Raw genomic sequence first — 26257 nt, 5'->3', positions numbered from 1 at the left:
ACTCTGTTCCATCTGATACTGCACAATCCACTGTCTCATCAGCTCAACCAGGTCATTTATATACTAGATATACAATGTAAAAAGCATCTAGACATTATCTTCCATTTTGTTTAGACTAGAATTTGGTTTTCAACAACGGAGATTTGCAACTGACATTTTCAACATAGTTTGAATATTGAAATGTGATCTCCAGCTGTACTATGGTAATGAACCTGTCAGGAGTCAGGACGAGACAGGCTGGCAGCTTTTCTCTGCCAGGCGAAATCGTGAATCAGCATCATTTTTATGGATATATACAAAGAAATGTCAAAGGAAAAACACGAAATGCAGCTTCAGTTTGAAGTGATTATGTTAGCTGTGTGTCCTGGCGAGAGAGCAAATGTTTTCTGCCAGGTGAAATCGCGCATCATTAGCTCATTGTTATGGATGTATCCCCAAAAAATCACTAGAAAACAGCTTAAACAAACACAAATGCAGCACCTTTCGCTGTTATTCTGACTGCACTGTTGGACGTGGCTGTGTTAGCAAGCAAGGGATAAGAACATTGCCAGCTATCATGAAATGAAACATTTAGAATGAATGACTGGGTGGCATCCATAGAATTAGAACAAAACGACTGGGTCGGGTCTCTGGCAAATGAACAGATAGAACGAACGACCAGCCGGCTTGGGTAGCAACCCTAGATTTGTGTTGTGACTATATCTCATGGAAAGATGAAATAGTATGAATAAATTCATCAAAGTAACATTGTTTTATGAAAATATGTCAATCATTATTTGAATATGTTGTTAACCTGTTGTAGAAAAGTAATAATGCCCCCGAAGCTGTTGTTTGGAGGATATATTGGCACGGGTCCTGGGCCTAACAACGACTGTGCCAATATATCATCCAAACAACGACTTCTCGGGCATTATCACTTATATAATTAATTATCATAATCTACATGAGACAGCAAGCCCTATTGGCATTTATTAGCCATAGGTCAAGAAGTTTTAACACAAAGATTGCATTGGCACAGGCCATCTTTGTGTTGCCATGGAAATGTTGGAAGTGGCTTTCCTTGAGCTGGGCATGCAAATACGTTTTATTTCAGGTACATGAAACGCAGGACCTTTCTTTTTTTCACCCACTTCCTGAATTCAAATGCAATGCAGCTGTGTTCCCGTCAGCACTGTGGATCTCGGCACTCATCTGTCAGGAAAGATATCCTTGGAAAGAAATATTCCAGGAAAATGTAAGAGAATGCCAACAGTCCTCCATGACTTTCCCCGCTGGTTGGAGACACTTGAAGGTCCCTGGTTTGAATACTCCTACATACTGATGTTGATTATTGAATCCAGGAACTGTCTGTTTATGTTTCATTATGAGGAGTGTGTGTGTGTGTGTGTGTGTGTGTGTGTGTGTGTGTGTGTGTGTGTGTGTGTGTGTGTGTGTGTGTGTGTGTGTGTGTGTGTGTGTGTGTGTGTGTGTGTGTGTGTGTGTGAATTTATGCATGATGTGTGTGTCATAGAGTCTGCCAAGTGAAGGCTTTCTCAGGAAAATAAGCCTGTGGCACAGTGTAAACAGTTTGGGGGGGTCTTGTTATGGTGTCCCTCGCCCCCTCACTGCCCGGGGCCTCAGGGAACAACTGGGCCCTTTAATGTGGCCTCCAGGCTGTTTGTCCAGATGTGGGCACCTGGAGATTCAGACCCAGGGCCTGGAGAACCCCAGACCTCAGCCCACATAGGGCCAGCCAGGCCACGCTTTGACCAGGCTCTCTGCTGTCTCCACATAGCACGACTCTGTAGCCACCTGAGCCATAATATACCCGAATGCACCCTAATCCCTTATAGTGCCCTACTTTTGACGAGGGCCCATAGAGCTCATAGGACTCTGGTTAAAAGTAGTGCACTTACACTATATAGGGAATAGGTGCCATTTGGGACGCACCCCTAGGTAGAGCGCAGAGATGCAGGATATCCAGTCATAGGATATAATATATTGAATATACACTGAGTGTATAAAACATTAAGAACACCTTCCTAATATTGAGTTGCACTCTACAAGGTGTAGAAAGCATTCCACAGGGATGCTGGCCCATGTTGACTCCAATGCTTCCCACAGTTGTGTCAAGTTGGCTGGATGTCCCTTGGGTGGTAGACCATTCTTGATACACACGGGAAACTTTTGAGTGTGAAAAACCCAGCAGCGTTGCAGTTCTTGACACAAACCGGTGTGCCTGGCACCTACTACCATACACCGTTTAAAGGCACTTAAAATCCTTTCACTTCCTATGGCAAGAGTAGTCAACTAGATTCAGCCGCATGCTGTTTTTTGTTGGAGCGAATTGTCTGGGGGCCGGAAAATAATTATTATAATTTGTACACTGCAAATTGGCCACAACTGGCTACAATTCCAAAAATACATTGTATTTGAAAATAACAATTATTGTATACCTTGATTACATTGAGACATGATCAAATATCTCATTTTTTTATGGGAATACCTCCCCCACTTGGGGGCCTGTTTTTGTCGGCGGGCCACCTGTTGCGTGTGTGTGTGTGTGTGTGTGTGTGTGTGTGTGTGTGTGTGTGTGTGTGTGTGTGTGTGTGTGTGTGTGTGTGTGTGTGTGTGTGTGTGTGTGTGTGTGTGTGTGGTTACAGTTTAAATAGTGTGAACAAACTAACTATGATGCTGTCGAGAACTCATTTTAATATGTTTTTACATACACATTTTTCATTTTTATTCATCTGCCTTTCTCTCCCTTGTGTAGGTATCCAAGAGGGTACCCAGTGTACTAAGTGTAAGAATGAGTGGGCACTGAAGACCTCCATAGCACTGCTGTACGTGCTGTGCACTCTACTCACCATCGCTGTTGCTGTCCTCGGGTATAAAGGTAAGCAAGGACACCTGTCAATCAAAGTGCATGCTTCTGTAAACTGTATTTCTGACTGTAGATAGTTTACACTACCTCCACTGGTGTCTATGGGCATAATATTGCTTTCAAAATAAAAGTCCCCAGGGTACAGACAATTACAATGACTCAGTACATTATGCATAAAATAAAAGTCATAATAAAACTAAGGCTCTACTACTTGTAAGGTAGGGGGAGACATCTCTTCATGCTTGTGTATCTGTCAAAGTGGTTGCTACTTTAGAGACATCGAATGGAAAGTCTAGCTATGTCACTGTGTAAGCTGACTGGGACCGTGGTGACCAGCATTGCTCAACCAAACCTTATTACGCCTTCACATTGAGAAAGTGAGTGTCCAAACTGTGCGTGAGGTCCTTCTCCACATCCTGCCAGGAAATAAGATCACCCCTGTTTGATCACCATGAGCACAGTGTGTTTGTTTGCTTTGGAGTGTGAGGCTGTGTGTGTGTGTGTGTGTTTGTGTGTATGTGGTGCGTGTGTGTGCTGTGTGTGTTTGGTGTGGGTGTGTGCTGTATGTGTTTGGTATGTGTGTGTTTGTGTGTGTGTGGGAGTGTGTTTGTGTGTGTGTGGGTGTGTGTGTGTGTATGTACGTGTGTACGTGTGTACGTATGGGCGTGTGTGTGTTTGTGTGGGCTAATGTCCCCAGTGACTCCTTACGTTCTGCCCAAACATGACATAGATGCTTTTGGGCAATGTTTCATTTTTATTAATTCAGGCTAGTGGAAGAGTCATGGAAACTCTGAGCGATCCCACTGACTGTAAGACCATCTCACTCTCTGAAACCAAAACAAGCCCTGTTCTCTCCAAAGTGACATTAACTCAGCCCACCCCTTTTTTTGCCTTCTTTGAAAACCTCAGCGCTGTTGTATGTTCTCCCCCTTGCACCCTTCCTGCACCCCTGCACACCCCCGTTCCCCCTCTCTCGGGACCCAAGGACTTACTCTCCGTCCAAGGACTTACTCTCTCGGGACCCAAGGACTTACTCCCCCACGCTCACACCTCAAGGAACCAACCTGCGGTTTTGTGGAGCTTCACTTCCTGGTCTGTGTTCTGATCTTTCCAGCTTTGGGAAAACTGTCCCGCAACGGTCCAAAGGCCGAACTTAGACTGTTCCTGTGATAATTACGCTAACTGTTCTCATGTGTGCACAAATAACTGTTTTAACATCGCTCGTGGTTTTTGGGGATTTTAGACTAAATTAAAAGTGATGTCCTTTACACTCACAATTGGGTTCAGTCAGTCAGTAGTCAATCCTCATCCTTGTTCCACACTGCACATTTTCATGCAGCCCTAATTAAGACCAGATAAGTGGTAAACTCACTGCAACTCTAGCAAAACCCACTAAAATAGTTTTTTACTGGCAGAGCTATAGTAGTGGGCTGTCCAGGGAACCACAGCTCCACAGCCTAACCATGCAGTCAGGACTAGATGGTTATGTGAAGTAAGACTAGGGTTGTGGCGGTCACGAAAATATCTGTTGGTCTCACGGTAATTGACGTTAATTAACATAAACACATTTAGCATCTCCTGGCTTCCACATACACTGATGCAGACCTTTGGAACAGCTACATTTTAAAAAGTCGAATAAATCCATGTAATATAGCCTACACCTTCACAAAAGATCCATTATTTAAGTCTATTTCAGAAGAACAGAATAGCATACTCCGAGTAGTCCTTATGTTAGGTCCTGATCTGGCCCTTGAATGAGTAGATGTTCTAAAACTTTGGACTGGTAGTGTATGTACTCCTATATGCTTAATTAAGAGTTATTCATGTAACTTAAGTTGTTCTACAAACGTTGGTCTCTATGTTTAGATTTTTAATACATTGTAAGGCTGCATGATGCGACTCTAATGATCATTTGAAAAAAGTCGCTTGAAAGGCATGAGTTTTTTTGAGCAGGCTGCACACACTTTATCAGTCTCTCATTCACATTTTGGCAAGTACTTGATAATGCCTCGAATTTCACGGCAGCATCCCTTTGTGTGGCCGTAATGCACCCCCCAAAAAATCCATGACTTTTGCGGCCAGTGGCCGTTGTGTCCTTGGACCGGAGTGCTGCGTTGTGCCCTTCTCCCTGAGTGCGGCATGCTCCGAAGCACCTCTCACTCACATGGCTCTCCATCACGGGATCGGGTCTTTCTCATAGGCTACAAGTGAAGACAGACACATCGGGGACGCAACTGCGCGCATCCTTATCTAATCCTGAGGTACATAGTGAAGATATTGAAATAACTGTCCACATTTACTTTTCGGGTAGCCAGCAAGCTGAGTAGGGCTAACGAACAGCAAAAGCACTAGCCAATGTCAATCTACTATCCCCCATAGTACAAAATTTGACCTATTCTGTGCGAGAAATAAATATTCCAAACATAGTCTGGGACAGTTGTGGGTTGCGATAGATCCCAAATTAATACAAACACTAGCATCCCAAAAATATTTTTGTGCAATGTGGCTGACGCAGCAGATCAGAACATTTAGCTTTAAATGTTGATCAACTATTAGGCTGTTTCTTCACATTATAACACAGCAATGCCCACATGGCAGTAGGCTATAAACACAAATGTTCCATTAGCAGGAAAACACCTTTATCAAAAGTCACTGTAAATGTGATTATACATTTAATGCTTTTATTATAAAAGTGCATTTCTATGGTGAAAATGATCTTCCCCAAAAGTGAAAGGTACTCGTTACTTATGTATGCCAATTAGACTCTACACCCCTTGTAATTTTAAGAAGTTATTTGGCACTTTAGTTGTGATACAAACCGTATCAAAACATATAGGCCTATTGGCTAGGCTATATGAGATGTGCGACTATAATTCTAAAAAGTCACAAAAAAAGGCATAATTTCTTGCCTTATGCTGGGCATTGTGATAATATATAATTTACAAGTGATAGGCTAATATTGTCACCAATCAGACTATTCTTGATTTAATCTTGTCTTTACATAAAGTTGAAGTCGGTAGTTTACATACACTTATGTTGGAGTCATTAAACTCGTTTTTCAACCACTCCACAAATGTCTTATTCACAAACTATAGTTTTGGCAAGTCTGTTAGGACGTCTACTTTGTGCATGACACAAGTACTTTTTCCAACAATTGTTTACAGACAGATTATTTCACTTATAATTGTCAAGGTTGGCTCAAGGAAGCAGGAGAGGTAGAGTCAAGCGCAGGAGACAGAAAATCTGTGAACACACTTTTAATGGGCATCTACTTAGAACGAAGCAAGGTAGGGTAGGGCACATAAAACAAATGCTCCAAAAACCCAGCTCAACACAAAGCGGGGACGCAGACCACAATAACCCCTGCGAAAAAAACACAGGCATAGGGAAACATTTGTTCCTCAAATGAAATACGTCCTGACACAGAACAATCACGCACAAAACACAAACCTACCTAGGTAGACTAAATACCCCCCCCACTAACAACTAATACAAAACAGGTGCATGCCTAACCTAGACCTAACCAACAGAAAGTGAAACAGAGGATCGGTGGCAGCTAGTAGGCCGGCGACGATGACCGCCGAGCGCCGCCTGGGTGAGGAGGGGCGCCACCTTCCATCGGTGTCGTGACAGTACCCCCCCCTGACGCACGGCTCCCGCAGCGCACCGACGCCGGCCTCGAGGACGCCCCGGAGGGCAAGCCGCAGGGCGATCCGAATGGAGGCTGTGGTACTCCCGGATTAGCGCTGGGTCCAATATGTCCTCCACCGGTACCCAGCACCTCTCCTCCCAGTCCACGAGGTACTGCAGGCCCCTCACCCGGCGCCTGGAGTCCAAGATGGACCGGACTGTGTACGCCGGCCCCCCCCCCCCCGATGTCCAGGGGGGGCAGAGGGACCTCCTGCACCTCATCGTCCTGTAGCGGACCAGCTACCAACGGCCTGAGGAGAGACACATGAAACGAGGGGTTAATACGATAATAAGAAGGAAGTTGTAACCTGTAACACACCTCGTTTATTCTCCTCAGGACTTTAAATGGCCCCACAAACCGCGGACCCAGTTTCCGGCAGGGCAGGTGGAGAGGCAGGTTCCGGGTTGAGAGCCAGACTCTCTCCCCTGGGGTAAATACGGGGGCCTCACTGCGGCGACGGTCCAGCGCTCTCTTTTTGTCGTCCCCTGGCCCATTCCAGGGATTCCTGGACGGCGTTCCAGGTCTCCCTAGAGTGCTGGACCCAGTCCTCTACCGCAGGGGCTTCCATCTGGCTCTGATGACAGGGCCCCAGGACCGGCTGATAACCCAACACACATTGAAAAGGCGACAGGTTGGTAGAGGAGTGGCGAAGAGAGTTCTGAGCCATCTCGGCCCATGGCACAAACCTCGCCCACTCCCCTGGCCGGTCCCGGCAGTAGGACCGCAGAAACCTGCCCACATCCTAATTTATCCTCTCTACCTGCCCATTACTTTCGGGGCGAAACCCTGAGGTCAAACTGACCGAAACCCCCAGTCGCTTCATAAACGCCCGCCACACCCGGGACGTGAACTGGGGGCCTCGATCCGAGACGATGTCCTCAGGCACCCCGTAGTGCAAGAAGACGTGGGTGAATAGAGCTTCCATGGTCTGCAGGGCCGTAGGAAGACTGGGTAAAGGGAGCAGACGGCAGGACTTAGAGAACCGGTCCACAACGACCAGGATTGCGGTGTTGCCCTGACACGGCGGGAGATCAGTGAGGAAATCAACCGCCAGGTGGGACCATGGTCGCTGTGGAACCGGGAAGGGCTGTAATTTCCCTCTAGGCAGGTGCCTAGGAGCCTTACTCTGGGCGCACACCGAACAGGAGGAAACATAGCGCCTCACGTCCTTCACCAAGGTGGGCCACCAGTATTTCCCACTAAGACCACACACCGTCCGCTCAATCCCTGGGTGACCCGAGGAGTGTAGCGTGTGCGCCCACCGGATCAACCGATCGCGGACACTGAGCGGGACGTACTTATGACCCACGGGACACTGAGGAGGAGTAGGTTCCGCCCATAACGCCCGCTCGATATCCGCATCCACCTCCCAGACCACCGGTGCCACCAGGCAGGAGGCTGGAAGTATGGGATCGGTGGACCGTTCCTCGGTGTCATGGAGACGAGACAGTGCATCGGCCTTAGTGTTCCGGGAACCTGGGATGTACGAGATTGTAAACTGAAATCTCATAAAGAACATCGCCCACCTGGCTTGACGAGGGTTCAGTCTCCTCGCCGCCCGGATGTACTCCAGATTACGGTGGTCGGTCCAGATGAGAAAAGGGTGACGCACCCCCTCAAGCCAATGTCTCCACACCTTCAGGGCTCTTACCACAGCCAGCAACTCCCTGTCCCCCACAACATAGTTATGCTCCGCCGGACTCAACTTCTTAGAGAAGAAGGCACAGGGGCGAAGCTTGGGGGGCGTGCCCGAGCGCTGTGATAGCACGGCTCCTACCCCAGCCTTGGACGCGTCCACCTCCACTATGAATGGCAAAGAGGGATGCGGATGTGCCAGCACTGGAGCATCGGTGAACAGAGCCTTCAGACGACTAAAGGCCCTGTCTGCCTCCGCTGACCACCGCAACCGCACCAGACCCCCCTTCATCAGTGAGGTAATGGGAGCCGCCACCTGCCCAAAGCCCCGGATAAACCTCCGGTAGTAATTGGAAAACCCCAAGAACCGCTGCACCTCCTTCACCGTGGTGGGAGTCGGCCAATTACGCACGGGCCGAAATGTGGTCACATTCCATCACCACCCCGGATGTGGAAATGCGATACCCCAGAAAAGAGACGGCTGGCTTGGAGAACTCACATTTCTCAGCCTTGACGTATAGGTCATGCTCCACCAATCGCCCAAGCAATTTACGCACCAGAGACACGTGCGCGGCGCGTGTAGTGGAGTAGATCAGAATATCATCGATTTACACCACTACACCCTGACCGAGCAGGTCCTGGAGAATCTCGTCCACAAAGGATTGGAAGACGGCGGGAGCATTCTTTAACCCATACGACATGACGAGGTACTCATAGTGGCCAGATGTGGAACTAAATGCAGTTTTCCACTCGTCCCCTCCTCGGATACGCACCAAATTAAACGCACTCCTGAGATCCAATTTTGTGAAGAAGCGCGCCCCGTGAAATGACTCCACCGCCGTTGCGATGAGAGGTAGTGGGTAACTGAAACCCAGGGGAATCCCTAACTTAGCGTCGACCCCATGGTCCATAAAACTCTCTGCCGCGCATGAATCGACTAGCGCCTTAAGCCGGGAGTGAGGGGAAAAAGCAGGAAAGGACACTAACGCATACATGTGATGACAAGGAGGCTCTGGGTGAGGCTGGTGCTGACTCACCTGAGATGTCAAAGGAGTGTTCTGCCTGCCTTCTGGACTCCCGGGTGAGCTTCTCCAGCATCGGTCCACAGTGTGCCCTCTGCAACCACATGAGGTGCAGGAGAGGACTCCCCCTCCAGTCTTCCTGGCTGCAGCCCCCCCTATCTCCATAGGCGTGGGAGCAGGAGGGCTGGGAGGTGGAATGAGCATGGCCCGGTTCGGACCCCCGCGGGCGGCCAGCAGATTGTCCAGTCGGATGGACAGGTCAATCAGCTGGTCCAGGGTGATGGTCATGTCCCGACAGGCTAACTCCCAGTGGACATCCTCCCTCAGACTACGACGGTAGTGATCTATAAGGGCCCTCTCATTCCACCCCGCTCCAGCGGCCAGGGTCCGGAACTCTAGAGAAAAGTCCTGCGTGCTCCTCGTCTCCTGTCTCAGGTGAAATAGCCGCTCACCTGCCGCTTTACCCTCCGGGGGATGATCGAACACTGCCCGGAAGCGCCGGGTGAACTCCGGGTAGTTGTCCCTGGCTGAGTCCGGACTGTCCCACACGGCGTTGGCCCATACCAGGGCTCTACCTGTGAGACACGAGACGAGGACGCTGACACTCTCCTCCCCCAAGGGGGGGAATGGACAGTCGCCAGGTATAACTCCAGCTGGAGTAGGAAACCCTTACACCCAGCGGCCGTCCCTTCGTACTCCCTGGGGGGGGAGTTTCACCCCGCTGGTACTGGGTGCTGTGGGTGCTGGTTGAGGTGCAGGCTGTTGAACCGCCATGTTAGTGGGGCCGGGAGTGCTTTGGTCCCAACTCTCCATGCGCGTGTGTTGGGCAACCCTTTCTTCCATGGACAGGGCTGGCGCTGAAGCTCCTGCTGACTCCATCAATTCTGGTGCATGATTCTGTCAAGGTTGGCTCAAAGAAGCAGGAGAGGTAGAGTCAAGCGCAGGAGACAGAAAATCTGTGAACACACTTTTAATGGGCATCCACTCAGAACAAAGCAAGGTAGGGCAGGGCGCATAAAACAAATGCTCCAAAAACCCAGCTCAACACAAAGCGGGGACGCAGACCACAATAACCTCTACAAAAAAACACAGGCAGAGGGAAACATTTGTTCCTCAAATGAAATACGTCCTGACACAGAACAATCACACACAAAACACAAACCTACCTAGCTAGACTAAATACCCCCCCCCACTAACAACTAATACAAAACAGGTGCGTGCCTAACCTAGACCTAACCAACAGAAAGTGAAACAGAGGATCGGTGGCAGCTAGTAGGCCGGCGACGAGGACCGCCGAGCGCCGCCCGGGCGAGGAGGGGCGCCACCTTCCGTCGGTGTCGTGACAATAATTCACTGTATCACAATACCAATGGGTCAGAAGTTTATCCTCTCTAGGGTATGTGGGACAAAATCGTCCCACCTACTCAACAGCCAGTGGAATCCCGTGGCGCGATATTCAAATACCTTAGAAATGCTATTACTTAAATTTCTCAAACATATGACTATTTTACACCATTTTAAAGACAAGACTCTCGTTAACCTGTTAGGGCTAGGGGGCAGTATTTACACGGCCGGATAAAAAACGTACCCGATTTAATCTGGTTACTACTCCTGCCCTGTAACTAGAATATGCATATAATTATTGGCTTTGGGTAGAAAACACCCTAAAGTTTCTAAAACTGTTTGAATGGTGTCTGTGAGTATAACAGAACTCATATGGCAGGCAAAAACCTGAGAAGATTTCATGCAGGAAGTGGCCTGTCTGACAAGGAGTCGTTCTTCTTGTCTCTGTTTATTGAAGAGTGGGGATCTTAGCTGTAACGTGACACTTCCTATGGCTTCCATAGGCTCTCAGAGCCCGGGAAAAAGCTGAACGATGACGAGGCAGCCCCAGGGTGAAACACATAATCGCCTTTGCCAAGTGGCCGATAAGAGGACAAAGGAATTAGGCGCGTGCCCGAGTCGACCCCGTGCTGTATTTTCTTTTGGCTGTTTACCTAATTGCAGATTCCCGGTCGGAATATTATCGCTTTTTTACGAGAAAAAATGGCATAAAAATTTATTTTAAACAGCGGTTGACATGCTTCGAAGTACGGTAATGGAATATTTAGAAATCTTTTGTCACGAAATGCACCGTGCGCGTGACCGTTATTTACCATTGGGATAGTGTCTTGAACGCACGAACAAAACGCCGCTGTTGGAACATAACTATGGATTATTTTGGACCAAACCTACATTTGTTATTGAAGTAGAAGTCCTGGGAGTGCATTCTGACGAAGAACAGGAAAGGTAATCAAACTTTTCTAATAGTAAATCTGATTTTGGTGAGTGCTAAACTTGGTGGGTGTCTAAATAGCTAGCCCTGTGATGCCGGGCTATCTACTTAGAATATTGCAAAATGTGCTTTCACCGAAAAGCTATTTTAAAATCGGACATATCGAGTGCATAGAGGAGTTCTGTATCTATAATTCTTAAAATAATTGTTATGCTTTTTGTGAACGTTTATCGTGAGTAATTTAGTAAATTGTTAGTAAATTCATCGGAAGTTTGCGGGGGGTATGCTAGTTCTGAACGTCACATGCTAATGTAAAAAGCTGGTTTTTGATATAAATATGAACTTTATTGAACAAAACATGCATGTATTGTATAACATAATGTCCTAGGTGTGTCATCTGATGAAGATCATCAAAGGTTAGTGCTGCATTTAGCTGTCTTCTGGGTTTTTGTGACATTATATGCTAGCTTGAAAAATGGGTGTCTGATTATTTCTGGCTGGGTACTCTGCTGACATAATCTAATGTTTTGCTTTCGTTGTAAAGCCTTTTTGAAATCGGACAGTGTGGTTAGATTAACGAGAGTCTTGTCTTTAAATAGCTGTAAAATAGTCATATGTTTGAGAAATTGAAGTAATAGCATTTCTAAGGTATTTGAAAATCGCGCCACAGGATTCAACTGGCTGTTACGTAGGTGGGACGATTTGGTGCCACCTGCCCTAGAGAGGTTAATCTAACCACACTGTCCGATTTCAAAAAGGCTTTACAACGAAAGCAAAACAATAGATTATGTCAGCAGAGTACCCAGCCAGAAATAATTAGACACCCATTTTTCAAGCTAGCATATAATGTCACATACACCCAAACCACAGCTAAATGCAGCACTAACCTTTGATGATCTTCATCAGATGACACTCCTAGGACATTATGTTATACAATACATGCATGTTTTGTTCAATGAAGTTCAAAAAACAGCTTTTTACATTAGCATGTGACGTTCAGAACTAGCATACCCACCGCAAACTTCCGGTGAATTTACTAAATTACTCACGATAAACAAAAAACATAACAATTATTTTAAGAATTATAGATACAGAACTCCTTTATGCAATCGCTATGTCCGATTTTAAAATAGCTTTTCGGTGGAAGCACATTTTGCAATATTCTGAGTAGATAGCTCGCCATCACGGGCTAGCTATTTTGACACCCACCAAGTTTGGCCCACACCAAACTCAGATTTACTATAAGACAAATTGGATTACCTTTGCTGTTCTTCGTCAGAATGCACTCACAGGACTTCTACTTCAAAAACAAATGTTGGTTTGGTTCAAAATAATCCATAGTTATGTTCAAATATCCTCTGTTTTGTTCGTGCGTTCAAGACACTATCCGAAGGGTGACGCGCCCGACGCGTTTCGTGACAAAAAAAATTCTAAATATTTCCTTACCGTACTTCGAAGCATGTCAACCGCTGTTTAAAATCAATTTTTAATCGATTTTTCTCGTAAAAAGCGATAATATTCCCACCGGGAAACCCTGTTTTCGTTCAAAGAAAAAATAAAAACATGGTGTCGGCTCGTGCACGCACCCCCAGTCTCATTGTTCTCTGATCGACCACTATCCAAATGTGCTACTGTTTTTCAGCCATGGCCTGCAAAGGCATCATTCAACGTTTTGCCACCTTCTGAGAGCCAATGGGAGCCGTAGGAAGTGTCACGTTACAGCAGAGATCCTCAGTTTTCAATAAAGAGAGTGTAGAAGGCCAAGAAATGGTCAGAGAGGGCACTTCCTGTAAGGAATCTTCTCAGGTTTTTGCCTGCCATATAAGTTCTGTTATACTCACAGACACCATTCAAACAGTTTTAGAAACTTTAGGGTGTTTTCTATCCAAATCAAACAATTATATGCATATTCTGGTTTCTGGGCAGTAGTAATAACCAGATTAAATCGGTACGTTTTTTATCCGGCCGTGCAAATACTGCCCCCTACCCTAGAGAGGTTATATACACTAAGTTGACTGTGCCTTTAAACGGCTTGGAAAATTCCAGAAAATGATGTCATGGCTTTATTAGCTTCTAATAGGCTAATTGACATCATTTGAGTCAATTGGAGGTGTACCTGTGGATGTGTTTCAAGGCCTACCTTCAAACTCAGTGCCTCTTTACTTGACATCATGGGAAAATCAAATGAAATCAGCCAATACCTCAGAAAAAAACTGTAGACCTCCACAAGTCTGGTTCATCCTTGGGAGCAATTTGCAAACACCTGAATGTACTACGTTCATCTGTACAAACAATAGTATGCAAGTATAAACACCATGGGACCATGCAGCCGTCATACCGCTCAGGAAAGAGACGTGTTCTGTCTCCTAGAGATGAACGTACCTTGGTGCAAAATGTGTAAATCAAACCCAGAACAACAGCAAAGGACCATGTGAAGATACTGGAGGAAACAGGTACCAAAGTATCTATATCCACAGTAAAACGAGTCCGATATCAACATAACCTGAAAGGCCGCTCAGCAAGGAAGAAGCCACTGCTCCAAAACCTCCATAAAAAAAGCCAGACTATGGTTTGCAACTGCACATGGGGACAAAGATCGTACTTTGTGGAGAAATGTCCTCTGGTCTGATGAAAAAAAAATACAACTGTTTGGCCATAATGACCATGATTATGTTTGGAGGAAAAAGGGGGAGGCTTGCAAGCCGAAGAACACCATCCCAACCGTGAAGCAAGGGGGTGGCAGCATCATGTTGTGGGGGTGCTTTGCTGCAGGAGTGACTGGAGCACTTCACTAAATAGATGGCGTCATGAGGCAGGAAAATGATGTGGATATATTGAAACAACATCTCAAGACATCAGTCAGGAAGTTAAAGCTTGGTCGCAAAAGGGTCTTCCAAATGGACAATGACCACAAGTATACTTCCAAAGTTGTGGCACAATGGCTTAAAGACTACAAAGTCAAGGTATTGGAGTGGCCACCACAAAGCCCTGACCTCAATCCTATAGAACACTTGTGAGCAGAACTGAAAAACATTGTGCAAAGCAAGGAGGTCTACAAACCTAACTCAGTTACACCAGCTCTGTCAGGAGGAATGGGCCAAAATTCACCCAACTTATTGTGGGAAGCTTGTGGAAGGCTACCCGAAACGTTTGACCTAAATTAAACAATTTAATGGCAATGCTACCAAATACTAATTGAGTGTATGTAAACTTCTGACCCCCTGGGAATGTGATGAAAGAAATAAAGCTGAAATAAATAATTCTCTCTACTATTATTCTGACATTTCTCATTCTTAAAGTAAAGTGGTGATCCTAACTGACCTAAAACAGGGATTTTTTACTAGGATTAAATGTCAGGAATTGTGAAAAACTGAGATTAAATGTATTTGGCTAAAGTGTATGTAAACTTCCGACTTCAACTGTATACCAAATAATATATCTGTGAAATTTGTTTTGATTTAGAATGGACCATTATCACGCACCTGTCTCGAAACCGGGGCAGCGGGAAAAAATACATGTCATCTATGCACTTAAATAGAGAATGGAGGATGCTTTTCCTGCGGTTCATTTTCAGGCCAGCCAGGTATGCTGATTATTAGGAAAGTTGAGAAATACAGTCGTATGAAATAGTTTGGGCACCCCTCTGAGGATGCATAATAATTTACTCTGTCGTCACAGAAAATTATCACAGTGGCATGCCATTCATTTTCTAATAAAAGCTGAGTACTGGGGTATTGTCCAGACAAAGATTTTTAGTGTAGAAATATTAAGTTGTATGAAATTAAATCAGATGTGAAAAATAGGCTATGCAAAAATTTGGGCACCCTTGTCATTCTGTTGATTTCAATACCTGTAACTAATTAGCACTGATTAATTGGAACACACAATTGGTTTGGTGAGCTCATTAAGCCTTGAACTTCATAGACAAGTGCATCCAATCATGAGAAAAGGTATTTAAGGTGGCCAATTGCAAGTTGTTGTTCTCTTTGACTCTCCTCTGAAGAGTGGCAACATGGGGGCCTCAAAACAACTCTCAAATGACCTGAAAACAAAGATTGTTCAACATTATGGTTTAGAGGAAGGATACAAAAAGCTATTGCAGAGATGTAAGCTGTCAGTGTCCACTGTGAGGAACATAGTGAGGAAATGGAAGACCACAGGCACAGTTCTTGTTAAGGCCAGAAGTGGCAGGCCAAGTAAAATATCGGAGAGGCAAAGGCGAAGGATGGTGAGAATGGTCAAAAACAGCCCACAGACCACCTCCAAAGACCTACAACATCATCTTGCTGCAGATGGTGTCACTGCATCGTTCAACAATTCAGCACACTTTGCACAAGGAGAAGCTGTATGGGAGAGTGATGTAGAAGAAGCCTTTTCTGCACACACACCACAAACAGAGACGCTTGAGGTATGCAAACGCACATTTGGACAAGCCAGCTTCATTTTGGAATAAGGTGCTGTGGACTGATGAAACAAAGATTGAGTTATTTGGTCATAACAAGGGACGTTATGCATGGCGGCAAAAGAACAGTGTTCCAAGAAAAACACTTGCTACCCACAGTAAAATAGGGTGGGGTTCCATCATGCTGTGGGGCTGTGTGGCCAGTGCCGGTACTGGGAATCTTGTTCAAGTTGAGGGTCGCATGGATTCCACTCAATATCAGCAGATTCTTGGGAATAATGTTGAAGAATCAGTCACAAAGTTGAAGTTACGCCGGGGCTGGATATTTCAACAAGACAACGACCCAAAACACTGCTCAAAATCTACCCGGGCATTTATGCAGTGTTCTGGAATGGCCATCCCAGTCCCCAGACCTGAATATCATTGAGAATCTGTGGGATGATTTGAAGCGGGCTGTCCATGCTCGGCAACCATCAAACCTAACTGAGCTAGAGATGTTTTGGAAGGAGGAATGGTCCAAAATACCTTAATCCAGAATCCAGACACTCATTAGAGGCAATAGGAAGTGTCTAGAGGCTGTTATTTTAGCAAAAGGAGGCTCTACTAAATATTGATGTGATTTTTCTATTGGGGTGCCCAAATTTATGCACCTGTCTAATTTTGTTTTGATGCATATTGCACATTTTCTGTTAATCCAATAAACCTCATTTCTCTACTGAAATATTACTGTGTCCATCAGTTATTTGATAGATCAAAATGAAATTGCTGATCCAAATACCCAATTATTTATAAATGGAAATCATGGAAATTGTCAGGGGTACCCAAACTTTTTCATACGACTGTAAATATAGTAGGCCTAACCTATAGAAAGCTGATGCGATGCTCCTCTATTTAATAGAGGCCATCACTCTGTTTTCTCGCTCAATTGCATAGCCTATATAAATGTTGTGCAACTAGAGCTCATGGGCTCTCATGAAGTGTTTGAGTAGATTTTTGATTACATTTGCATTGATGTCAGAGTGATTAGAGGGACAATAGAGTGTTGAGTACCAGGCAATTAGCAAGTTTGATAGGCTACTAATGACCATCAGCAGCATCAGAGCTTGGAGAAGCCTAATTACCGTGACTAAACGGTCACGTGGAATTTGACCGCCTTCATGACTCAGGACAGCCAGTGTGGCGGTAATACAGTCACTGCAACAGCCGTAAGTGAGACCCCAATGTTCTATTCACTTCACATCTGTATTCTGTACTGTAGGATGCAGTGTATGATGAAGTTTGGCCAGATATCTTAACATCGAGCTGACCCTATGCTCTCTACTCTCACCCATAGCAATGTTCTCGCTTCATCACCTGATCTCTTTATGGTGCGTATGTGATCTCCACTGAGCTACAGTATAGAACCTCCAGGATAGGCTGTGAAAACCTCTTCTCCAGCTCTCGGACATTGTCCTGGCAGGAAAGACTAGTGTTGCGTCCCCTATGGGGGCCCTGGACAAAAGTAGTGCACTGTATAGGGAATAGGGTGTCATTTGAGACATGACCCAGGCTATATGAGGGAGGGATTAGACACAGGTGAATATGAAGAGGGAGAGGAATCAGAGAAGAGAATAAGAGGGTGTAGGGGGAGTCTCGCTCTCTCTTTGGCCTCACTCAGCACTCATGCCGCATTCTCCCTCTCTCTCCCTCTGCTCCAGCTGTGTACATGGAATGTGTCACTACATTCTGGGCCATAATATTGAGCTTTAGCAAAAATAAGCAGAGGTGTCAGGGTGTGTGTGTGTGTGTGTGAGTTTGTCGTGTGCTTGCATGTGTTGTGTGTATTGTGAGGAAGGGATGACACCCAGAGACCACAGCTGCAGCACAGCTGGCCTAGGGCATAGCTCTGGGGACCAGATATTATACTGTGTGTGTGTGTGTGTGTGTGTGTGTGTGTGTGTGTGGTGTGTGTGTGTGTGTGTGTGTGTGTGTGTGGGCATGCGTGTATCAACATAGTATTAAAGATATTTATATAATTGAGCAGGATAAAATGGATTCCAACCACGAAGAGCATCCATGTGTGTGTACTCTCCCTGTGATTCTCCAGCGTTCAGCTAAACCATGTAAAGCATCACTGTCGTTCCAGAGTAGCAGGCTAGTAGCGTATGTGGGTCATTTAGGATGCTAATTGTTTCATAACTTAGAAGAGAGTTTCCCAAAGTTGTGTTTTTATCCACAGCGTTCTGCATTAACATCTATTTGAATCCAACATCTAGACAGAGAGGAAGTAATACATTAGTACAGAGAGCATCACACCGAAGTGATTAAAGTTTAACAGAGAGGATGAGTGCAATTAAAAACACAGCGCTGAGTCACGTCCCACATGGGTTGTCCCCCAGACATATAAACAAATATGTGTGTGTGTGTGTGTGTTTCTTTCTATAACAATTACACACACAATGTGCAGTAGGTGTACGGTTTGGTCTGCAGACCTGAGCTGAATGCGTCTTTTGTGCTCTGTGTGGTACAGTAGTTTGTGGTGTCTGGAAATGTGTCTCATTTAGTTTGCAGCGGAACGTTTCATTTCAGACTGGCCATGCCTCTCCACTCTGAGCTAATACTACTCTTTCAATCGAGAGGGCGTTTTTCTAGTTCATATGTTTTTTTTGTTTTTTTTTAGAGTATTTTGGGGCAGATAGTCATCTATGAGGGTAAACATTTTAAACATCTTTCCACCATGAAAAGGCTACTGCACATCCCTAGTGGCATTTGTTTTCCGTATACAGGCAACTTGAGTTTCCCAAAACATTAGGACGTCTACTCTGTACAAAACCATTTTCCATCAGAATTATATTCTCTCTGTTTCAAGTCTGGATACATGTCTGTGAATGGTAAGGAATGTTGTTTTGATTCGTTGTTTCCTGTACTGGAAAGAGAGGGATGCTGGGAGAATTAGACGTTCAGTGAGTGTATGTAGTAAACGGTTTCTCAAACATGTGGAAGCATTTACTCCTGCGTTCCACACACACGTCTATGAGGCTACCCATACCAGGCCCATATTCAGAAAGCGTCTCAGAGTAGGAATGCTGATCTAGGATCAGTTTTGCCTTAAATCATTATGAACAACATCAGCACTCCTACTCTGAGCTGCTTTGTGAATATGGACCCCAGTCAACGCTATCAGCTACAGTAAGAGTGATTCTAACACAGGACACTCACCTGAAACAAATTCCATCTAAATGTACATACTGTCCTGTTGGGATGAATTCCCTGCTATGCATGCAAGCGAATATGGCACAAATCGAGAGATTCAGTCTACTTGACTTTTTGTTGACCATAATTATAGATGGAACACATGCAAGTCATTAAATGCTTGCATGAAACTTCTGGGTTTCTATTTTCAGAATTCTTTCTATTGTTTGTTGACAATGAGAAAAGTACACTCATCCTCGGCGGTTTGAAGAATGTTTCTATGTCTCTCGTCTCTCATTTCCAGTCAAAGTTGCCTTTTCATTGTCAGTTAGACGTTCTATCATCACTATACTTTTTTAATTACGGAGCCCTCTTCTACATTGTTGTGGCTATCACAATGTTTAACTTGCAATGTTGTAGTGTATTTATTTTTCCTTTATTACAACTGTGCCATAGAAACATGTAAGATTCAGTGGTGATTTTAGCATAAATCTTGTTCGGGCAAACTTTTTTTAGATGCATGCCAGCAAAGCCACTACACAACACAACACCAAATAATAAATGAATTGGACTATAACGGTGACAAACGGTGCCCACAAACTGTTAGGGCCTACATAACGCTGTCCCAACAGCAGAGTCCCAACAACAGTCCCAACATCTTACCACTGCTACACCTGGCTATCAGCGGAGCCTTGTCTGGAAACAAAACAGTTCATTCAGCCTCATTTATTGCCTTAAAAAAAACATTGCTTATGTGGCTGACTAGCTTAAACAAATGTGGTTTCTACCAAATTATTAGGGTGAGGCACATGGGCTACTAACAGCTTACTACACAACATACACTTAGTATTCTTTTCTTGGCTACATGTACACATACAGTATCACCTTGGCATATTACATCATTTTTGCAGGAGCATACAAGATATTTTTGGACTCACCTTGTTGTGCTGTGCTCACTTAAACAGGAAGGTGGCGCGACGGTCCTTCTTTTGGGCTCTAGAAAGAGGACCGAAATCACGACTTGAAATGTCGGAACTGAGATTTCCCAGTTCCGAGTTTCCAGTAGTTTTGAACACAGCAGAAGTCATGCTGGATTGACAGCATGGCCAATGTATTCAAACTTTTCTGGCCCATGGCATTACCCTTTTTTTCGTAATATCCAATTGGTAGTTACAATCTTGTCTTATCGTTGCAACTCTCCTACGGACTTGGAGAAGGTCGAGAGCTGCACTAGTTCTTGCTTAACCCGGAAGCCAGCCGCACCAATGTGTCAGAGGAAACACGCACCCGGCCCGCCAAAAGGAGTCGCTAGAGCACGATGAGACAAGGACATCTCGACCGGCCAAACCCTTCCCTAACCCAGATGACGCTGGGCCAAATGTGCGTCGCCTCATGGGTCTCCCGGTCACAGCCGGCTGTAACACGGCCTGGGATCGAACCCGTGGCTGCAGTGGCGCCTTAGCACTCATTTTTGAATTAGCGATTTCCAACTTGTTGTGTAATGTTTATGTCCAATGGCCGACGAGCACTGATACGTTTTATCTATCATTTCTCTTCATATGACAATGATTGAAAAGGATTTGCCAGTAGATTGCTGACTTCATGCATGAAGACGACTGCTTGTCTAGCTTGCTAGCTAAGATTTTGAAAGTATGATGTTGACATGATCAGTCCAATCAAAGCTACGGTAGATATAACGTGATTTGATGTAATTTTATCCGTGGCCAATGACCTTGAGCCTTCATGGATGGACACTTCTAATGTAAGTGTATGGCAGCACTCAAGGGGCTTGAATTTTCGAGCTCTACCCACAGATTTTGCAGTGACATAGTGTCCCCATGAGTGACAGAACACTGAGCCAATTATGGCACAACTAAAGAACATTACCAACCACTACGCTCCGTATTTTCCTCTGTCTGCCCCTCCACCACAGAAAGCACTGAGCTAGGCTGAAACACCTCCATTTGGAGATGCTTTACTCAAGAAAGCAAAAAATAGATCATGTTTGTTAACTCAAAGATTTGTTATTTTTTTACATTGTTTGCAAACTGATATTTGATACGTATTAATGCCAAAATAACATGAAAAACAGGCGGGGCTCTGCTGGAAAGCTTCCTCACCCCTCACTGTCTGTGACTGGCATACAGTAGAAAGTACTCTGTGACTACACCTTACACATTGAAAGCTACGAAGATCATAAGCACATACAGCGTGCCCAGGGAAACACACCCAGTCATAACAGTGGGATCTATCTATCCATGTCCTCCCATGCTCTCAGTCAGAGGGAGGGAATGAGGTGGTGCTAAATCTTCTCATCCTGTGTCTTTACGATGATTTGGCCCTTGAATAAAATAGATGATTATACCCATTAAAGGTTGATCTTGGTGGGGTCTTTGAGCTTGATGGGTTGGTTGGTCTTTACCTGTGGAGGATAGAAAAAACAGAAATAGCATGGTGTGCAGTTTTCACCACTGGTTGGAACCTCTGTGGTCTCCAATTAGATGGTTAGATGCCTCCATAGCCTGTGGTGGTGGTGGGATGATTCCCAGACACATTCCATAGGAAATGAAGGGTCCTGTCGCCTGTGGGGGCGTAAAGACCCTGCCTGACGCAGCGTCTGTCTCCTTAGGGTACGCTTTGAACCCCCTGTTTACTGAGGACCCCCACTTGGGTCTCTTCCTCTCCCCCAGGGTCCCTCTGTCTCTGCCCCACTTTGATAATCTCCAGATCCTACTCCCTCTGACCACCCACCCCCTCATCTTCCAGTGTCTTCAGTGTCTCATGCTCAGTCTTCATGGACACACCAAGTCATTGAGACGTTATTGTGTATTACATAACCATTTCCTAATCTTAGAGCTTGTGATTGCCGAGGCAACCATTATTACATACCCACCAGATAAATATACATCTTATATGATATCTTCTATATTGTGTCTGAGTGAGTTTTCATAAGTATCCTTTCTGATCCCTTTTGTATAGTTTTAGGCTATTCTGCCCATCCTTCTCAGACTGTTAATATTGTATGGAGCCAACAACTGTGCTGAAGACCTAACCCTGATCTTTTCTGTGTTGTGATGTTTTGTTTGTTTTGCAGTGGTGCAAAAGGTTGACAATGTGTCCGAAGGTATCGAGAGCTATGGGGGGAAGATCATTGCTGTGGAAACAGACTTGAAAAAGCTAGGTGAGTTTCACCCCTACCTACCACATGGTCACAGCAGTACGGAGCATATACGCTAGCCAGTTGACCATACAGTATCCCTTGTATTATGGGTCTATGCATTATCTTGAATACATCAAATGAATCAGAATAGCTGTTTTTAGAAACATTCATCATTGAGAGAAGTGTAACTTCATCCAACTCTCAGTTACAAAGTCCAAGTCAATTTCATCCCATGTTCCCAGATGACCAGACTGGCGAGAAGTCGGAGAACACCACCACAGAAATCCAGGCCTTTAAGAACAACATCTGGGCTCTGCAGAGGCAGTTGTCCGAGGTGGCTGAAAGGAGCAGTAGTAACCGGGCAGCCCTGGGTCGTCTGCAGGATGCTGGCCAGGACATGCAAGGCAGCCAGGGCTCCATCCAGGGTCTGCTGGATGCCAACACAGCCATGCTGAGGTCCGTCAATGGCACCTTGCGGGCCTACGGCGGCACCATGGAGGGTCTTCAGGACGACACGGCTCGGCTGCAGACGGAGCTCCAGGAGCAGGTTCGGCAGCAGAGCCAGGCCCTGTTCAGCATCGGGAATCTCAACCTCACCCAGGCCCAACAAAGGGGCCTGATCTTGGCTTTGCAGAGGTCAGTGGACGACACCAGCCAGGCAATCCAGAAGATCCGCAATGACTTCCAGAGTATAGAGCAGACGGCCAGGCAGACTAAGTCGGACGCAGATTGGCTGCGGGAGAAGGTGCAGAACCTCCAGGTGCTGGCCTCCAACGCCTCTGTCCTGGCCAAGGCCAACAACGACATTCTGGAGGACGTGGGTTCTCAGCTGGCCTCGCTGTCTGGACAGCTGCAGAACACCTCCAGCCTGGCGGAGAACCACGACCAGACCCTCAGGGAGATCATGGACCAGCAGAGGGACCATGACAACCTCACCTCCTCCAAGTTCGACCAGCTGGAGATACGCCTGGACGAGTCGGAGGGGAGCATTGACCGTGTGACTGGCAACATCAGCTTTACAACCCAACTCCTGGGCGCCATCAATCTCAACCTCAACGAGCTGCGCACCTGCGCTGAGACGGTGGGACGCCACTCCGACTACCTGGCTGACCTGAACTCCACGGTTTTGGACGTGAAGTCGGACACCACCACGCTAAGGTTGCAGCAGGACGACCTGGCGGCCCGCCTCGACAAGGAGGTCACCAGCCTCTCCATAGTCATGGAGGAGATGAAACTGGTGGACAGCAAGCACTCACAGCTAATCACCAACTTCACCATTCTCCAGGGTGAGGGCACACACTAAATAGTAGCTTTTTATTTTGTTCACGTAGAAGTGTGTTGTAAACAGTATACAGTTGAACAGACACGTTTCAAAAGAAAACATATTGTTTCTTGTTTCAGGTCCACCTGGTCCCAGAGGCCCGCGGGGAGACAAAGGACCCCAGGGAGCGGCCGGTCAGGCCGGTCAGAAGGGGGAGAAAGGGGATAAAGGTGGGCCTGGGGTGCAGGGGCTCCGTGGAGAGAAGGGATCTCCAGGACCACCGGGACTACCAGGTTCCAAAGGTCAACAAGGCTCACGGGGAAACCCAGGTTCAAAGGGCTCCCGAGGGTCAGGCGGCAGGGCAGGACCTCCGGGGGCGAAGGGTGAGCCAGGAACGGCTGGGCTCCTTGGGAGAGACGGACAGCCCGGTCCTCAGGGGCCCCAGGGCCCGCCGGGAGACCTAGGACAGGTGGGGCCGGCTGGGGTACAGGGACCCAGGGGAGTGATGGGACCCCAGGGGGCCCCAGGGCCACCTGGACTACCAGGACATCCTGCCCGACCTGCAGCAGTAGCAGCAGTGCCTTTGGCCTCTGTCTCTCTGAAGAGTGACTCCCCGGCCCCTACAGTGATGGCCCCAGGTAAGACTCACTCATAATACTCTTTATACACCATTAATATCTCTGTATCACTCTGTAAACACCACCTATGAGTTGACAGGACATGAGTTAATTGGTGATAGTTTGAAGATATAACCAAATTAACTTCAGGTTGTCCTCGTGAGTGGGTTGGCTTCAGAGACAAATGCTACCACTTCTCCAGGGAGCTGCACAACTTTGACGATGCAAAGAAAAGCTGCAATGCCCAGGCTGCGTCAATGGTGATCATTAACGATATAACTGAACAGGTGATAGTCCTTCTTATAAGCCTTTTGTAATACAATTCACATCTGTTTGAACAGTCATAAAATTTGTGACGTTACTGACATCATGTTTTCTTGTTTTCCCTCAGAAATGGCTGCAGAAGCAGACCTCTGGAAAGGGCTACTTCTGGATGGGTCTGACGGATAGGGAGAAGGAGAATGTTTGGCACTGGCTGGATGGAACCGAACCTGCCTTCACGTGAGTATAGTACCTCAGTGACAAGACTGATCCATGTGAGACCTCGCATTGACATCAATGTGTGACTGAAGGGAAGTTGTCTGAAGTTAGGTTTGTCCTCACTGAATTTGTTTCTATAGTTGGAAGGAATTCAGTGTGTGATTGCCCTCTGCTGTGTGATTGTAGGAAGTGGAAGCCGGGCCAGCCAGACAACTGGAGCCACGGGCATGAGAGAGGAGAGGACTGCGCAGGCCTCATCCACGAGGGACTGTGGAATGATTTCTTCTGTGAAGATCTCATCAGCTACATCTGTGAGAAAGCAATGGAGAGCTGTGAGTATCCGTCTGCCTGTCTCTTTGTGTGTCTGTTTGTCTGTCTCTGAAGTTTTCTATCTGCATTGGTTTTTCTGTCTAAGTCATAGTTATATTGTTTGCATTCAAAAATATTTGTATAATCTATAAGTGATATCATTTTCTACAGCAAAAACTCCAGGGTTATAGCGCCCTCTGGGGAAGAAGAAAAAGAAGCACGGTGAATCAGAGGCGGTGTGGTGAGCAACATTATGTTCCACCCACAAGTGTAACTAGCCCTCTGACACACTTTTGCATGGATATGCTGCATGGAGAGAGACGAGGGACAAACTGCACATGCCTGAATCGGGACTAAGGCTGCATTCACTGAGCTTTCCCCCTCTAGTGGCCAGATTCAGCTATCCTCCAAAGTGAATCCAGACCATTATTTCTAGCATTTGCATTACAACAACATGACAATCAAGAGTTGAGAGGATCCATATTGTTTTTAAATAATGACCCAAGTAATTGACTCATAGATTGGCCTCATTGTTTTTAATGCTGTTTTTTGTACGACTTTAGTCCATTTATATCTGATTATCTGAATGTATATTTTCATATTGCAGTTTTTTTCAATGTAGATCATTATTTTAGCAGTGCCAATGGGAATCACCACAGTGCCTTTCACGGTTTAAAGTCTAGTTCCACAATTATGTAAGGTGCAAAATGATGCGCAAAAAAACTAAGAAATGTCGCTGATATGCTATCCTTGAGGAACACCAGTCCTTTCTCAAACCTCAAGAACTGTCTAGCTATATATATATAACTATGTTATTATACACATGAATTTGAATAAATGATGTATTTACACATAACAGTCAGAAAGTCTGCTTGGTTGTAAGTCAAGATTGCACAAGTGTACATGTTAGTGTTTCTTTAGGGTACTGTATGTTTGCTTATGGTGCCTGTATTGTTGTATGAGCTTGAACTTTCCACAAAGTAGCAATAGTCTGTGGTCACGTTCCAGGCTGACTACATTGCAAACGTTGCATTGCATCAACCAATGGTTGCACACGACGCCCCCCAAAATGCAGCAGCAGCACACATAGAAATAGGAAGAATAGAATGGGCTTGGAACCTTTAACCCTGGCAATTTGACTGATGAACTCATGGGTAAACTCGCAATGGCTGCCTGGTATTGTGATGCAATAATTGTCATGGTAATTTATAATGTTCATTCAAATAATGTTAGCTGATGTGGCTCATGCAATGGAATGTATTTTTTGTAACGTCAGTTGAGTTTGAATCAACAAATCACAGCACATCCTGCTTTTACTTCCTGCTTTGCTCCTATGTGTACACTCACAATGGCCGCCAGTCCACCCATTAT

The 26257-nt window shown here is 45.8% G+C and overlaps 1 protein-coding gene across 1 annotated transcript in view; it reads left to right on the top strand.

Annotated features, from left to right (window-relative positions):
- The window catches only part of LOC115154496 (collectin-12), a 58705-nt gene extending 32957 nt beyond the window's left edge, over positions 1-25748 (top strand). The window contains exons 3-10 of the mRNA XM_029700772.1: positions 2753-2875; positions 22154-22240; positions 22462-23505; positions 23621-24118; positions 24248-24384; positions 24489-24598; positions 24764-24909; positions 25058-25748. Coding sequence (XP_029556632.1) covers positions 2753-2875; positions 22154-22240; positions 22462-23505; positions 23621-24118; positions 24248-24384; positions 24489-24598; positions 24764-24909; positions 25058-25077 — 2165 coding nt within the window. The 3' untranslated portion in view covers positions 25078-25748. The remainder of the gene's footprint in view (positions 1-2752; positions 2876-22153; positions 22241-22461; positions 23506-23620; positions 24119-24247; positions 24385-24488; positions 24599-24763; positions 24910-25057) is intronic.
- The last annotated feature ends 509 nt before the right edge of the window (positions 25749-26257 follow it).

Source organism: Salmo trutta, chromosome 2 (assembly GCF_901001165.1).
Source record: "Salmo trutta chromosome 2, fSalTru1.1, whole genome shotgun sequence".
In the NCBI taxonomy this organism is placed as follows: Eukaryota; Metazoa; Chordata; class Actinopteri; order Salmoniformes; family Salmonidae; genus Salmo; species Salmo trutta.
This window is presented reverse-complemented; position numbering and strand designations above follow the sequence as displayed.